Below are 16,000 nucleotides of genomic sequence, written 5' to 3' on the forward strand. Positions count from 1 at the left end.
GGCCTATATTACGACCATAAAATTTTAGATAAAATTATTATAGTAACAAAAAATCAGTCGCCCTCTTCAGAACCCAACTAATTATTTTTTTTTTGTCGAAGAAATGCAGTTCATCATTCTTTCTAGTTTTCTTTATCTGGCATGTGATATAATTTCTATCTTCAAACTCGATGCCTCCCGGTTGAAGCGGATAGAAGATGCAGTGGCCAGGGAAAACTTAGCTGAGCTAAATGGGTACAAGACTCATTGTCGGTGCATTTTAAAAGTACAAGAAGTACAAGGCTTTTATATAAGAGGGGGTTGGAAATCCTGAATTGCGAAGAATGTAATGTATTGTTGCCCTAATTACTCTTTTATATCAAATTTTCTTTGTCTTCAGCATTTACGTACCTATTTGTTTGCTTCTTTTCATGCAATATTATATTTATATGTCATTTCCAGTAACCATTAGGTTAAATAAAAAATTATCCTGATTTACGACTGTATTCGAACCTCTTTACATCTTGCATTCCAGGCATTGTTATCTTTATCATTATTATTATCAAACCTTTTATTACCACCATTACGTTCTTGTTGTCATTACCATCATTATTATTTCTATTTATATTATTATTATCGGCGTTACCATTGTGTGGTTATGAATAACAGTAGTGTTTTATCATCATTATACGACAATTATAGCAATATTATAAGTAATAATAATTAACCTCATTTTCATTATCCTTATCAAATAAGCTATCATCACTGCAACTATCCCGGCTAATACTGTCATTACGTAATTTCTTATTTATCACTGTATTATTACCACGAGCAGTGATGCAAGTGCCCTATTATTCTCGTTAACGTCGTTCCTCCAATAAAACATCCACTGCCCTGCAATGCATAGTATTTGCCTACTAATGAGGCTCCCCTTGCCTTTGGGATCAACCTCAACGTTGGCCGATGGCTTGGCTGACTCAGGTTGCAGCAAACATTCTACAGTATTTTTGCCATTTTATTCATGTATTTATTTGATTTGTATTTAGTATAAGGTTGCGGAGATATCTAACGCTACACCGGAAATGACGACTATTTGTCAAGGCGATTTACAGGTCAAAACGATGAAATAATGAAGTATTTCAGTTATCAATTAATAGAAATTTAAATAAAGTAATATTTATATTTACGCAATCAGAATTATCCTACCGTAATGGCATTAGTATATTGTTGCCGGTGAGAACCTACATGGGCAACTTAAATAAATAAGTTCAATCAATACGAATAAATAAAGCGAATCTTTTAGCCGGTAGGTATCTCTACCTATCCTTAGTTAATTCTGTTTCTATCCGTTGGCTTTGTGTTCCGGTTATCTGTTCATTTTAAAGACTGAACCCGAGCGCTTTGAACGTTGTTAAGTGTATCAAAGAAGAGCAACTTATATTTTTCTGATGAATATTTATTATCGGATTAATATCGACGCGGTAATTTAGCTTTGATAATGCTGACCTTTATATAAGTACGTAATCATGCTGTAGATATCAAAAGATTAACAAAAAACGTAGATGTATGGGCGTACTTATCTTTAGTGTTTACTCCTTGTAACGACACGAGCATTGGTAATCTACATTGCGAGTATTAGTATATCCTGATTAAAAGGTGACTGTTTTTTTAGGCTGTGGTCCCTATTGGCGATAGCAATGTACCATATTTAGATGGATTCAGCGATGGCTTCATTTTCTATACACTAAATTGTCATCTTTGTATGCATCTCAGTATGATTTCATGATCTTAACAAAACTGAACTGTTCCTATGAATGATCTAGCATTTAATTTTACTTTTAATTACTTAGCTCTATTGTGGGTTATGTTTTTCTGTAACACGTGTTACTAATCCCCCTTCCTCCTCAATGTTTGCACATACTGCTATTTCTGCTTTTTCTTACAAAATTACTTACTATTTTTGGTCTACATTTTTTTCCTTCTTACCATTAGATATAATAATCTACTGTTACTGATCTTTTGAAAAATATTGATACAGTGAAGGAATCGACTCGACAAAATTTCTTTAGTGAGGCACTTTAATGCAGTCTACTTGTCCGAGTTCAGATCTCTTTAGGCACTGGGATATTTAGTATATTCTGTATTTTGTTTTACCACAGTGACTATCGTGTATTGGGTATTTACATAAACCCTAGAGGGGACTGGGATAAGCAATATAGTGGTGAGAGTTCTAAATTCAGAGTGTCACATTTCCTTAAGAGCTAGTCCTGAAGGAGGTCATCTATGGGAATATAAATTGCATATCTTTGAATGCTGCAGAAGGCACACCTTTTTCTTTGGTTTCATTCTTTGTCAACGTAGTCTACATATATGGGGTTGACATATTGAGATGCAAGCACATTAACATTCTGTATTATATACAAAAATAATAATTCTTGATTTATACCCCTTTATTTGCTACACTGTAATATTACAAACTTGATTCAAATAAAATGGAAAAAATATTACTTCTAAAAACAAATTTGCTTTCAAAAAGTCAAAAACTAGTTATAAAACAAACATCCAGTTTTTCCATAGGTTAATTTGAACTGAGAGGACATTTCCCCTCACTTAACATTCATTTTAACTACACAGATGAAGTTACAGGAGCGAGTGATTCATACAATTTTGTGACAGCGGTTTGTACTATTCTTTCCAGTTTTTCACTTTCACATGATACTTTCTGCAAATGGAAAAAATATCTTTTAATCTAATATCATAACATTAACATACTATGCAAGGTTATCAACTATTTTTCCATGATTTATATGTCATTTAATTATTAATATTATTAACGACTTACCATGACAGACAAGTCAATGTTTGCCTTGACACTGTTAACTGTTACATAAAGTTTTTCACCTTTGAAGATCTTTGGAACAGATTCCTCTCCAAACATTTCTTGCAACAGTTCTATAAGGCACTCCTATAAGGGACAGTGATAAATTTAAAAGGGTTAATTAATCAATTGTCTATTATAACCTGACACACATGACATATTCATTCCATGTTGACAAATCTTTGATTCAGCAAGGCAATTAAAGAGGACCTCACTTGGTGTATAATTCATACTTAATAACCATAGTGTTGTATAACAATGTTCAATATGATTGAAAATAAAGTCTCCAATGGCAATAAGACTCTATGAACATGGAGAGTATGAACAAAGTTCTCTACCTCAGATCAATAATACTTTAACCTAAATGAAAACACATGCTTTCTCTTGGTCACTCACTTTGAAATGCATCTTGTCAAAAGTTGGATTCATGTTTGCTGGCACAGAAACAGAGGAGTTATCCAAGTCCTGTGCCTTCAGAATCACCTTCATTACAGCATCTGCATACATATCAGCTGTGGGACTTGCAGTCCACTGAAAATAATGGGGAAAAATTATGATGTTTGTGTTTCACTATATATTGCATCCTGTTTAAGGCATCTAATTACTGTACAGTCTGTAAAAATAACATCTTACTTTTTACTCTACCAACCAAACTTATACCAAATATATCTGTATTTCAATAAGTAAATATAAGTAGCATTGTTTAAAAATTATGCCCATTTTAAAGTGCACTTTATTTGAAATCCATAAATATTTCAGAACTGCTGTATAAGAATTATTGTATTTATGCCCATTACATATATCAGTTACTAAATATTTTCCTCATCTTAAAAAGAAAGGAAATTTGAATTATGGACTGTCTGTGTTACATCTTCCTTAAATATCTTCTCTATTATCTATTAATTATCTACTTCTGATCTCTTAATTACTGTAATCATTAGCCCATTCATGACAGGACCTATTTTCACCTACTCCCGCTTACGCTGGGAAGATAAAAAGCGCATGACGCTTTGTGTCGGGGTGTTTTTCCACTATGTGGTGCTGTGCTGAACCTCTCCGGCCGTTTTTCACCCACCCTATTCTTATGGTTTTCATGAATGCGTCTACAATGTAAAGGCACATAAAACTATTGCCAGGTTCAAACAAGTTATTTTAGTTGAAAAAAATATTACAGCAATGCTTTTCTAGTGTTATTTTATTGAACTTTGCCTATATTCTTCACTTCTATGTGAAAATACTGTTGGAAGTGGAAGCAGTCTCTCAGTGGGACAACAAAAAATATGTTTTATACTTACTTTTTTTAACCAAAGCGAAAAGAACAATATAAATAATCATACATGTATATGAGTATGTATGTGGTACCTCGTGACAGGACGTGACATGATATCATAGGTAATTGACAAATTAGAAGTAGTATTACATTAGTAATTTTTTGCTTTATTTTATTTCTTGGGGAATCACATTTGATTTTACTATATTTTTTTGACACAGATCTATTCATTCAACCGATCAAGAAGCAGAAATTACCATGATATCATCAATATCACATAGTTTTCTGTGACATCATTTTTTTAATGCTATATCTCATTTTATAACACCTAAACTAAAGTAACAGCGTCTACGACATTATGAAAAATGATCATATTTAAGAACAATCTACCAACGCAGTACGTCACAACTGCCCTGCCTGGTCCTCTGTAAGAAAATTATATTTTCCAACCATGTGATAGGACATCAACCAGCATGAATGGGTTAATATTCTATGTAGAAACATTACCTCTAATACAACCACAGGAGGTTCTTGAACAATGGTTATAGCATCAAATACACGAAGACTGTTGTTCTCTGCTGTTTCAGACAAGATCACTTCCACACTACCATACATTGATGCAAGTAAATAGTGAAGCAGTTGCCATGAACCTGTGTAGTGGATGCTTGATCTCTGGGTAATGGTGGACACCAGCAAGTCACTGTATTCTGAAATATAGGAAAGTAAAAATCTTACCCCTGATGAAGTGTTTTTCTCATTACCATTATTTAAAATTCTATACCCAAATTTATGAAACAAAATCTACATATTCAAATTTGATGATCTAAATTATTCTTCCTACATGATAATTCAGTTACATTTGTAAGGTAAAAAAAAAATACTCACTTCCCAATTCTTTTGGTGAAATAATGTGACAGTTGAAGTTGCGCTTCACAAGAATACCAGAGACAACATCATTTTCCTTAGGCTTTTGTAATGCTAGATCTCCCATCACCTGCTCATAACAAACAAAACAAATCACAAAACAATAATGATAACAAAATCTCATATTTTGTGTTCACTCCCTCACTCTCACTGTTTAAAAAGTAATGAAATCCATTTTAAGAATTGACATACCTTAGCCATCTTCTCACCCCTGAAATGGAATGTAACTGTTTCCAGATTCTTGGGATTGAACACCTTCACAGGACTCCCAGTGCTGGCTTCATATTCCCTCTCCAAGGCAGCCTTCAAGCGGGACATTTCAGTCATCTCCCCGTGTACAAGCACCTAAAATTATAGTGGTAATATAATCAACATCATAATTTAAAATGTCTGCAACAAATTCACACTTTGCTTGATAATCAATAACTATTGAATAGTTCATGGAAAACAACAGAAATAACTACAAAGTCTAGTCATTTTGAAATAGAGATAGAGAAAAAAAGCAACTGTTCCTCATATCATCATTAATATTTTTTTCCTATTTATATTCTGAACATTATATTAATCTTTCTTTAAACAAATGTTTTTAATCTTCAAGTATAACACAGTTTTGCAAGATTAGTCTAATATATATATTCTTTTGTGTATGTCACCTGTTTTTTTTTTACTTACACTGTATTACTTTTTTTTTTTTGGTCAACCCTGGATGGAAATTACAAAACCAAAAATCAGGGAATTCTCAGTTTACCAAATATTTGGCTCCAAGATCTCAAAGTTACAAATATCCTGACAAGGTCTAATAATATTTGAGTCAGTCAAAGTGTACACAGGTGTGAAGACACTAAGGAAATGGCCAACTGAGTCACACCAGCACCAATCATTCCAATAGTTTTTCTAAGTAAAGAGTCAACTGTACTTTGAAAAATGTAATCATGAGTAATAAACTGCTAACCACATTGGGGGGACGTATGGTGCGGATGAAGTGAGAAGTTTGCTCAAAGTCTGTGTGGGCTGAAAATGAAATGTACTCCACTGAACATTTCATTGGTAGTCGCTGGCCTGACATTGTAGTTACTTCTTCAGGCTCCTTCAGAATTTCTTTGGCCAGTGTGCCTTCCACACAGTAACCTGGTAACAATGAAAGTTGTTTTATTCAGAAATAGTGACCAATTCGTGAAGATTTTATACAATAATAATAAGAATCATCAATAATAATATATGTGCAAAAGTAAGCAGATCCAGAAGACTATGCATATGAACATGCCTTTACTTTATTATACCGTACATAAATTATCAGGATAAATGAAAACCATTATGGTTTTAAGTGGTACTCAGATTTTACCTGCAATGATGACACCATTCTTGGGGTCTGGACACCACATTTCAAATAATTCCCTGGAAAGTCCACTCTGCATCATACCTGGAGATGCCATAATAACACATGGCCCAATATCCTCAAACTGATCCATACCCTGAGTATATGAAGGAAAAAAAACAAAAACAAAGGTGAAAAAGTGTCATATCTCATTATTTCTTCTCCTTATGTCCAAATAAACATCATTATCATATACAAAATAACAAAGAATTCCATTTATTGTCCAACTTGCACTTTCAACAAATGAATAATTTCACTGACTGATGCACTATATGTCTCTCACTTTAATATATCATAGTTATAGCAGCAATGCAAAGATTTAAAATGCACTATTGATTCATTACCTTCAAATTTGATATATGCTTGAATTGAAATGGATTACTTATTGAGATCTGCCTCTGAATCCTGTCATTCATTGCATGTGTGTAGGTCTGGTACACACTCATGCACTTCTTAGCCAATGCAGATGCATAGTAGATAGGCACTTCATGAAGCTCTGGATGCTGCTGCCAATATTCATCTTTGATGTACAGGATATGGAGAAGAGACATTATTCAATCAACAATCCTTAATGATTTCTATCACTATGTAAAACATGTATTCAGAGGAAGAGATCATGACATAATAGTATATTCCCCTGATGTGATATTACATCAATGGTTCAGGTGAACAATGAACTACAGTTATGAGGACCAAAACTATAACAATATCTCTTAATAAAAATATATTTTATATCAACTAAAATTAAAATTTTCTGTATACTATAAATATAAGACTACCATAAACTGGGTAATAATAACAAATCACAGGCATCATACCTAAAATTAGGAGAAGCTCTTGGGCTCTGCCAAGAGCAAACACAGGTATCAAGCAACGTCCACCTCTGCCAACAATAGTGTGAACTGTTGTAGTGAACCTTGTTTCTCTACTCTCACGAGGTTCATGGATACTGACACCATATGTAGACTCAATCATCAATACATCTGGTCGTATTTGAGGGATTTCTGCCATCATCAAGTGTCGATCTTCTTGTCTTGAGAAATCACCAGTATAAAGTAGCTGCAAAAACATTGCTTATTAAATCAAAAGTATCTTGGTATGAACCTTTTCTGAAAGTCTGATATCAAATGATATCTTGTAAATCAATGATTACCAACACAGCAAGTCAGCCCCACCCTGATATGATATTGATGTGAGCAACTACTTGCTTGTATTTGAGGGGATGGTTTTGGCTTTATTTGAACATTACCTTTGGGTATTTTGAAATGCACAGGCCTATCGGCATGGGTTATTTGTGCACTGAGGCAGTAGCCAGCTACTACTCACTTGATCACCCAGTGAGCCGGTCAGATAAAATCTGTGACATTATATTCATATCACTAGTAGGAAGACAAGCCAAGCCATGAGGTGAATATCAAGTCATCCATTATTAACCTGTTAATGCCGAGTGAAAAGATATCATGTCAAGTGGTGCCAGTACTTGCTGCTGGAGACAAGATATTTTGTCATAGCTTTCTATATAGCTGGCATGCTGGGTGATCAGGTGAGTAGCGGTTGGCTGTGGTTGGAGCAGGTGAGTAGCGGTTGGCCATGGCTGGAGCAGGTGAAGAGCCGAGGCATTAGGCTTATGCGCTTGAAATACCCTGGCGTTTAGGCCAATTAGAGCCAAAGAGGCTCTGTTGGCAATGGGTTAAGATTTCATCTTAATCAATCAATCAATTTATTTTTCCAGAATGTTACTGGGGATTTTTTTTTCTGATGATTTAATTGTTAATTATTAACCCATTGCGTACGGGTGTCATGACATACATGACGTAGGAGCTTTGGCCTGACGACGGGCGTCATGACGTAAATGCCATTCGGGGATTTTGGAATACTATGCTATTTTATTGTACTATGAAAAAGGAATGAGTGATGATGGCTACTACAGTCATAATTACTATAATTACCATAATATAGTGCTAGCTTAACGTCCAAAACCTGGATGGCACCACTTTTTCCTAGCACCAGCAGGAGAGAGAGAGCCTTGAATGGCACCCATCCACGGTCTCTAGAAAGCACTGTCTGTATAGAGCGATGGCACACACTAAGTTGATGAACCCTTGCTCTAAAGTACCGCCGATGAAAGATGTGCAGGCAAAACGAGAAGAGGAAGGTGACTCAATCCATACCCAGTGTCTAAAATGTGCTCCTGTGCCAATATGGATGCCTTTCACTGTGGCACTCACAGTCACAAGCACAGGTTTCATTCCTCTTCCCTACCTCTTCTTGTTATCTTTATTGTAGTGGGTTATATGTTTCGTATTCGTTCATGACAGCACAAAAATACCAAAAAAAAAGTTGCCTTTTGTCCTCCCATAAAACAGCAATACTTCTATCACATTGAGTATAAAGAAAATAATGAGCTAATATGGATAATATACTACAATTTTAGTCTACTGCAGCACTGACAGAGCCTGTCACATGGCACATATGTCTCTAAACTCAATAAAACACACAAAAAAATAAAACACAAAAAACGATCTAGTTTTACAATGAATGACTGAAAGAGAGTGGGCTGATTCAAATTATATTGCTTCAAGCAGTCTCTCTCTAAAATAAAACCTATCCTGGAGGCTGGGCAACCAAATTTATCTCCGTCTGCAATGGGTTAATAAAGCCTAAAATTTCTCACACATAAATATGAAAATAATGTAAAACTTGCCAATTAATTTCAATATTGTTATTGTAAGTTGCATATAAATGTAAAAAGTACAGAATGATAAAACAGTAAAAATGTTGTACCTTAACACAATCAGTGTACTTAAAGTTTAGTTTACAACATGTGCTGAAATATCTCATGTCATTCTTTAAATCTAAAGTCATAAACAGAATTCAGATTTTGTTATTCTAAAGCCAAGCTGTCACATGTAGCTCCAAATTATTTGAATTGATATATACTTCATATATCAATTTTTAGAATGTTTTGTTGCATATTTTTCCTCAGCTTAAATTTTGACATTCAAACATAGACTATTTACCTTGTCCAAAATAAAGAAAATACTTTTAAAATGTCATTATAATCATAATCAAAAGAGCAGGATACCAATGGAAGACATACAAATCTTAATCATTTTTGTACTGTGCTTATGAACATATCAGACTTCTCTCTAGTCTAAGCAATAAAATTAACATTTGGATGTACTACAGTGAATATATTTTATTATATTCATGCTAACTTGGTATATTAAGCATGATTCCCTACTATAAATGCAGCTGATTGGTTCCATATGCAATTGTTCTCACTTTCCCACATACTTGGTTTAGTAATATATCATTACAGAAAGAGAATTTCAACATAGCACCAAGTTAGTATAACAATAGCATAATGTAGTTACAAAACAAAATATAAAGAGAAAGTCTATTAGTATACTAACCTATAAATAATAAGTCCTATACATACCTTTACACCAGCAATCTGTATCATAAACATAGCAGCACCAAGTACATGCCCGGCATGATAGCACCAGAACTTGATTCCATTAACTTCCTTTTCCTCGTGAAAATTTATGACATTGATCTTGTTTAATGAAGCTTCCAAATCACTCTCTGAATATAGCATGTGTTCAGTAGCTATATTACTGTTGGAGAAAAAAAAAAAAAAGCAGTGCTCCATAAATTTGAAAATCCATATTACATCCATAAAAGGACACATACATAAACACATGAAATACACATTGATTTTTAATGCATAAATACTTTACTAGGATATCAACATATGAAATAATATGAAATCCCATACTTCTATGCAAACTATGATTCTATATAGTTCTTACCTGACTTTAATATAATCAGAAAGAAGCCACTTGTAGATAGCTTTTGTAGGATGGGTCATGAAACAGCGACCTTTGAAGCGAGTTCGCATAAGAAACCATGGTAAACCACCAGCATGGTCCAAGTGAAAGTGTGATACCAACATTAGGTCAATTTGCTCTGGATCTATATGGTCCACAAAGGGCAGGGCACTCATTCCAGTCAGTGCTGGATGGATGCCAAAATCCAACTGAAAAGAACATTTTACAGAATGTATAATCTAAACATGAAATAATATAAATAATTTTTCATAACTGATAATATATGGATATATGATTTACCTATTTCTTTTTCACAAATAGTAGTTTATGTTTTTAGTATAGCTTTGGTACCTAAATTCTGCAGTAATTTTGAGAAATTTGGATGTGACAGAAGCCTCACTTCAAACACTTTATAACTAAAATCTTACTCCTTAATGCATTTAATACATGCAAAAAATAAATGTGTTAGAAATAATTACTTGTGACATCAACAATATCCAAAATTAGTTTTGTACTTATAAATGACAAATGAGGGAAGACAAAGCAACAGTCATTGTGTATTAACCCTCTCTGGACGGGTGGTACACTACGGTACCATGCATTCAAGGCCCGTTCGCTGGGTGACGCCATACGGCGTCGTTTATCTAACTGATTTAGGCCTATGCATTCAAGAGCCCCGGCATTGTGACATGCAAGGCTGGAATGCCCCCGTCGTGAGTGGGTTAAAATCTAAAAAGTATTTGGTAATATCAAATTTCACATGAAATGCATCCTCTATATTATATGATATCATATGCAGTATCATTACTGTTACCAAAGGGATAATCAGCTGATTTGTGATATAAACAACAGAATACATATGGGAGAACAAGAAAAAGTAAAGAAATAATCCAGAAACTTCACTAAAATATATCAAATAAAAGAAAAATGGGCGAATCACTTACCAAGACCTTCTTGCCTTTGAATTCGAGAAAGTGACATGATCTTCCTACTTCTTGGCCAGAACCTCTGAAAATTTTTAGAAAAATGATTTAAGTTGTATTAACACAAACTCTTCAGTTCAACTGACATTTATGTAGCTTTGCCCATAGCTGGCATTATGAGAGAATCAAAGAAGCAGAGACTATATCTACAGAATCTAAATCTAGTAAATTCCTGTACATTATTGGCAGCTTTTCATAATTTTGATTTGTGTTGAGCAATTTTTTATTAAATACTGGATTCAGTATAAAAAAGAGGGTCCTCCCAATAGGATTAACTACTGAAAACTCCAAGAGTATGCTTGCAATTGTATACACTTACTCTTCTTCTGATCTGGATTATTAACAACTTCAGTATATACCTATATGACACAGTCAGCTTGAAAAATAACCAATAATAACAATATAACAATGTGACATATGCTATCATTCAAGGGGAAAAAGGGAGGACATGGGTTATAATTGAATTTGTGAACTAAAGAAAAATGAACATAATTCAAAATCTGGAAAATACAGAAAAAAAGGTCAATACTCTTGATACATATTGTGATCTATTTCATATTGAGTACACTGACTTCTTTCATCTTCTGGCAAATGATCAATATCATTCTAGCTTTGCAATGTGTTAGAGAAAGTGGTCAGGTGTCAATTTAAATGTATGAAATATTAGAATGCTTGCAATCTTTTTGACAGAAGAACACATACCTGATCTTTATTTTACTGTATATATGATCTAAGCAATCAAAAGATATTGATATCTTTAGCACAGTTCAAATAGTCACATTGGTAAGATATATCCATAGAATTCTAGAAACTCTTAAATATTTAGTTACACATCCTATACTTTCCCTTAAATCTCTTTACACTGGCAGAGAAAATTATCAGTTGAATGGAAGCCAGTTCTAAATAACTGGTAAAAAATATATCTCATATACTTTGTACAACAATGAAAAGATAAGCCCTTAGTTGCATTCAGAGATAGAAGTATAGGCTTAACCCAATGCTGACCCATGGCATCTATATGTGCCATGGCGAGGGCGGCCCAAAATTCCAGGCCATATATATGCCATGAGATCTACACACTCTATAGGCATCAAGTTTTATGGCTCTAACAGTGCCTAGATCTCAAACTACAATCTTCCAATGATAGCCTAAACTCTCATTTTTCAATGTTATTATTGAAAAACAATAATTAGCTTGTCCAGAATCAAAGACGTAGAAGAAATGACATTTTCCAAGTGCTTCTAATTCTTATCTTTTGTATGGGACTTTGAGATTAATCCTAGTGTAATGGCTACTGCACTCAGATTTTTTCCAGCTGGGTTACCACTTCACTGTATGGAAGGTATAGCAAATGTATTCCTGAGATATTTTGTATGTGGCTAATTACACAAATGATAGCATCACACATATAAGAAGACTATTAATGAAGAAAGGTAAACACAAGGTATATTTTATTCCTTTATAAGTGTTTTTCAACAAAATGTATTTATACCAATGTTAGAAGAGTTGAGACAGAGCACTCGCAATCATAGGCATGGAAAGACACCTTACTCCCTCCAATCAACTATACCGTTCTCCATGCTACGCTATGAAATCTGCAAAAAAATTTTTAACCCCTTCAACACGAAGACGCGTATACTGCGTCCTCGCAGCGCTCACGTCAAACCCGAGGACGCACATACTGCGTCATGGCTCAGTTCTGGTGGAATTGAGTTTTCTTTCTTCCGGATACTGTACAAGATCTTTCAGAATAGAGGTCGGATATGATACGATATATTACTTGACTTTCATTATTATTACATAAGAGTGGGATTCGCTTATACCAGGGGAGGCATTGATGGGCCCTGCTAGCAATCATTTTATCATTTATTTATGGAACATTATGTAAAAATATAAAACATATTATGATTAGTTTACCATACTATTTCAATTGTTTTCTTTGGTCATCTGAGTGAGGCCTCCCACCAAGGTCACTCTTTCCATCTTCCTCCCAACCCATGAAAATAACTTGTTACATGCATATGGGGGAAGAGGTTATCTATGCATATTTTGATATATAACACATGATGATTATGTTGCGGTTTTGGCCTTAACTTGCAGAGGTTTTAGCTTAAAACTTGTCATATTCAGTAGCGACGTTTAAAATTTAGCACACGCCGGCAGCTCGGATATGGCGTGAGGGGCGTTTTCTACTGCCCGTAGTGAAGGGGTTAAAAACTGCTAAAAAAAATTCTTACTAGTGGTTTCTCTTTGTCATAGTTAACAATATATCATCATTTTTCACAAAGGTAGCAGATGAAACACAGCCTGCATGCTCAAAAACTCCATCTAGCCTCTTAGACTCATAATAGAATATCATATAGTGTGGAATCTAGCTGAGTCAATGAGAACTGCAGTAGATCATTACAAGACAATAAATGCCTAAGTAGGTGAAGTTGGTTTTATTCATATTAGTTTCTGGGCAACAATATACCCAGATCTATAAAAAAATCAAAAAAATCTAGGCTATCTCTCCTAACTTCAGTATTTGGTATACTATTATTACCCAATCTTTTCCCCAATGGAAATGGCCCAGATGCACCACTGAATGGGGGAATCAGACCCCCTTGAAAGGGATTCAATTGAGCAAAGCCCCTCAGATGAGAATGTAAAACTTATACAGCTTCCCATCTTTGGGATAAATGTAATTAAGAAGCTGCTTCTTGGCCTTGTAAAGGAGGGGTGGTAACCCATTGACTATGGGAGTGCGTGTATACATGCACTGTCCAGTTTAGCTTAATTTCATAGTCTTTTTTTCAACAGAGATGGCAGCATAAGCCTGTATTGAAAATAAAGCACTTTTTGATAAGATCTTGGGTGTGCACAAAAATAAATGAGCCCTTCAATAGTGAACATAATCAAAAATCTTGAATTAGCTCAAGTTCTAAGATTTGCATTACAAGTCCTCCAAAAAACAATACTTATGTCAAGAACACTTTCTTACATCAAAATGCTTGCTATTTTCAAAGATTGCCAACCCTGATCTACTGGTAATGCCTTTCTCTACTAATAGATAAGTAAATCATTTAGGCATGCAATGAATAATTGAAAAAAGTCTCAGATGTGCAGTTGCTGTACTTTCCATACTAGTCCACATGGGTTTAGTCAGCAAGGAGTAGAATAGAAGGCCTACCTGGCCTTATCTGTTTTTACTTTTATTACTGTTGTTGACATAATAACTGTTATAACAATATTACTAACAATAGAAGTGAAAATGGTAATCTAATTTAATTGTATTTTTCCGGAAATCAAGAAGAGTGGTAAACAGGTAAGGTTAGGTAGGCCCTCGGTAGTGACTCAGTGGAAGAATCTGCTCAAAGAAAAATAATAAAGAAAAAAACATGGAGGACAGTCCTTTCCCGAAAAAAAGAAACATCAGATTCGTTTTGATCACATCATAATGCATGAGAAAACATCAAGTTTCAGGAAGCCATGGTTGTTCAATACTGACAGAGCTTATCACTTATTTTCAAACAACAGACAAATGTGATATAATCCACAGCATGCAATCCTTCTATACTTACAAAGGCGTTATTTTTAACTCATCGCTCTCTTCATCTGGAAGGTTTAACACTTGGACTCGTGGTCGATTTGCAGACATGATTCAACTATATACAATGAAATCGTTAAAACCGCATTTATAATTTCTTCGGATTCACCGAATGCCGACCGCTCGTGTTTATTTACAGGGGTTACGTGTGCAATACAACTTTGACGTCACACATTTTTTTTTCTTATAACTTTGACTCTGAATTTGTATATCATAAAACATAAATAGAATTTCACGTTGAAGTACCGCAAGTATGATTATTAGATATAATTAGATGCAGTTTTACGCCCTACAAAAAACGTTTGTAGCTATTCTTGTAATGATTGTGGTACAACAATTCAAGTTTTACTGTGGATAGTGGATTGAAAGGAACGTTTTCAACAAGATCATGGACACTACAGAAAATATCTGTTAAACAGAGTTCCGACATACCCGTAGTCATCGTGAAAATATGGCTCTCCATAAATGTATCCATTCATATATACAAACATTCGTTCATCCATAAGGTGAAGAGGGTGTCCTCCTTCATAAACTCCTCTCCCCCACTACCGACTCGATCCTCAGCTTCCTTTCCAAATATAGTTCGCATTACTCTTATGTACAAGTCAAAGTCCTCTTAATATCGACACTCACACTTTGTCTCTAAACCGTTTACTTGCAATGTTCCTCTAATATAATCACTCCTAATCCTATTAATCTCCGTCCCTCTGGACGGAAATCACATCATCTTTAACTCTGTCATCTCCATTTTTGTTTCCTGTTTTTGTCAACGCCTCCAAGCCTTACAACGTTGGCCCCACTAGCTTACTAGAAACTTTCCGTGTCACTCTTGCAGATATAGTTTTCTCACTAATCATTCCTACTACTATTCTCCATTCATTACGCCCTGCCTGCAATCTTCTATAACTGTCTACGAAATTTCCATTATTTTGGACAAGTACTTTAACTCACCTTCATCCATCACTATTCCATGAAACCGCAGCATTCCACCCCTTCCCATCCATATACTTGTAGTCTTGCTTGACTGAAATCCATTCGTTTCTGTCAAATAAGAATTTCCCCCTCCTTCTCCTTGTATACACTATAGACAACAGTGCCATCCGTATAAACCTGACCTTGTTCGTCAATATGTCCATCATCATTGCAAACTGATCCTTGATGCAATCCCA

At 34.7% G+C, this 16,000-nt stretch overlaps 1 protein-coding gene across 1 annotated transcript; it reads right to left on the reverse strand.

The window, feature by feature from the left end:
- Positions 1–2,414: 2,414 nt before the first annotated feature.
- On the reverse strand, positions 2,415–14,993 carry Cpsf73 (cleavage and polyadenylation specificity factor 73). Its single transcript, XM_043023024.2, has 14 exons — positions 14,806–14,993; positions 11,204–11,267; positions 10,242–10,468; positions 9,869–10,046; positions 7,245–7,485; positions 6,771–6,946; positions 6,394–6,523; positions 6,004–6,179; positions 5,244–5,396; positions 5,013–5,121; positions 4,635–4,834; positions 3,254–3,388; positions 2,822–2,944; positions 2,415–2,701 (listed from the first exon to the last, which is right to left on the reverse strand). Exons 1-14 carry the CDS (start codon positions 14,880–14,882, stop codon positions 2,606–2,608), a joined length of 2,085 nt encoding a protein of 694 aa, XP_042878958.1. The 5' UTR covers positions 14,883–14,993; the 3' UTR covers positions 2,415–2,605.
- Between the last annotated feature and the right edge of the window lie 1,007 nt (positions 14,994–16,000).

Source organism: Penaeus japonicus, unplaced genomic scaffold (genome assembly GCF_977035675.1).
Source record: "Penaeus japonicus unplaced genomic scaffold, GWHDUDI00000001_assembly GWHDUDI00000024, whole genome shotgun sequence".
NCBI lineage: Eukaryota > Metazoa > Arthropoda > Malacostraca > Decapoda > Penaeidae > Penaeus > Penaeus japonicus.

Coding starts and splice junctions, on each gene's coding strand:
- Cpsf73 (XM_043023024.2), bottom strand. CDS start 14,882: ATGTCTGCAAATCGACCACGAGTCCAAGTGTTAAACCTTCCAGATGAA. Junction 11,268..14,805: donor GAGTTAAAAATAACGCCTTT/GTAAGTATAGAA, acceptor AAAAATTTTCAG/AGGTTCTGGCCAAGAAGTAG. Junction 2,702..2,821: donor ACATTGACTTGTCTGTCATG/GTAAGTCGTTAA, acceptor TTCCATTTGCAG/AAAGTATCATGTGAAAGTGA.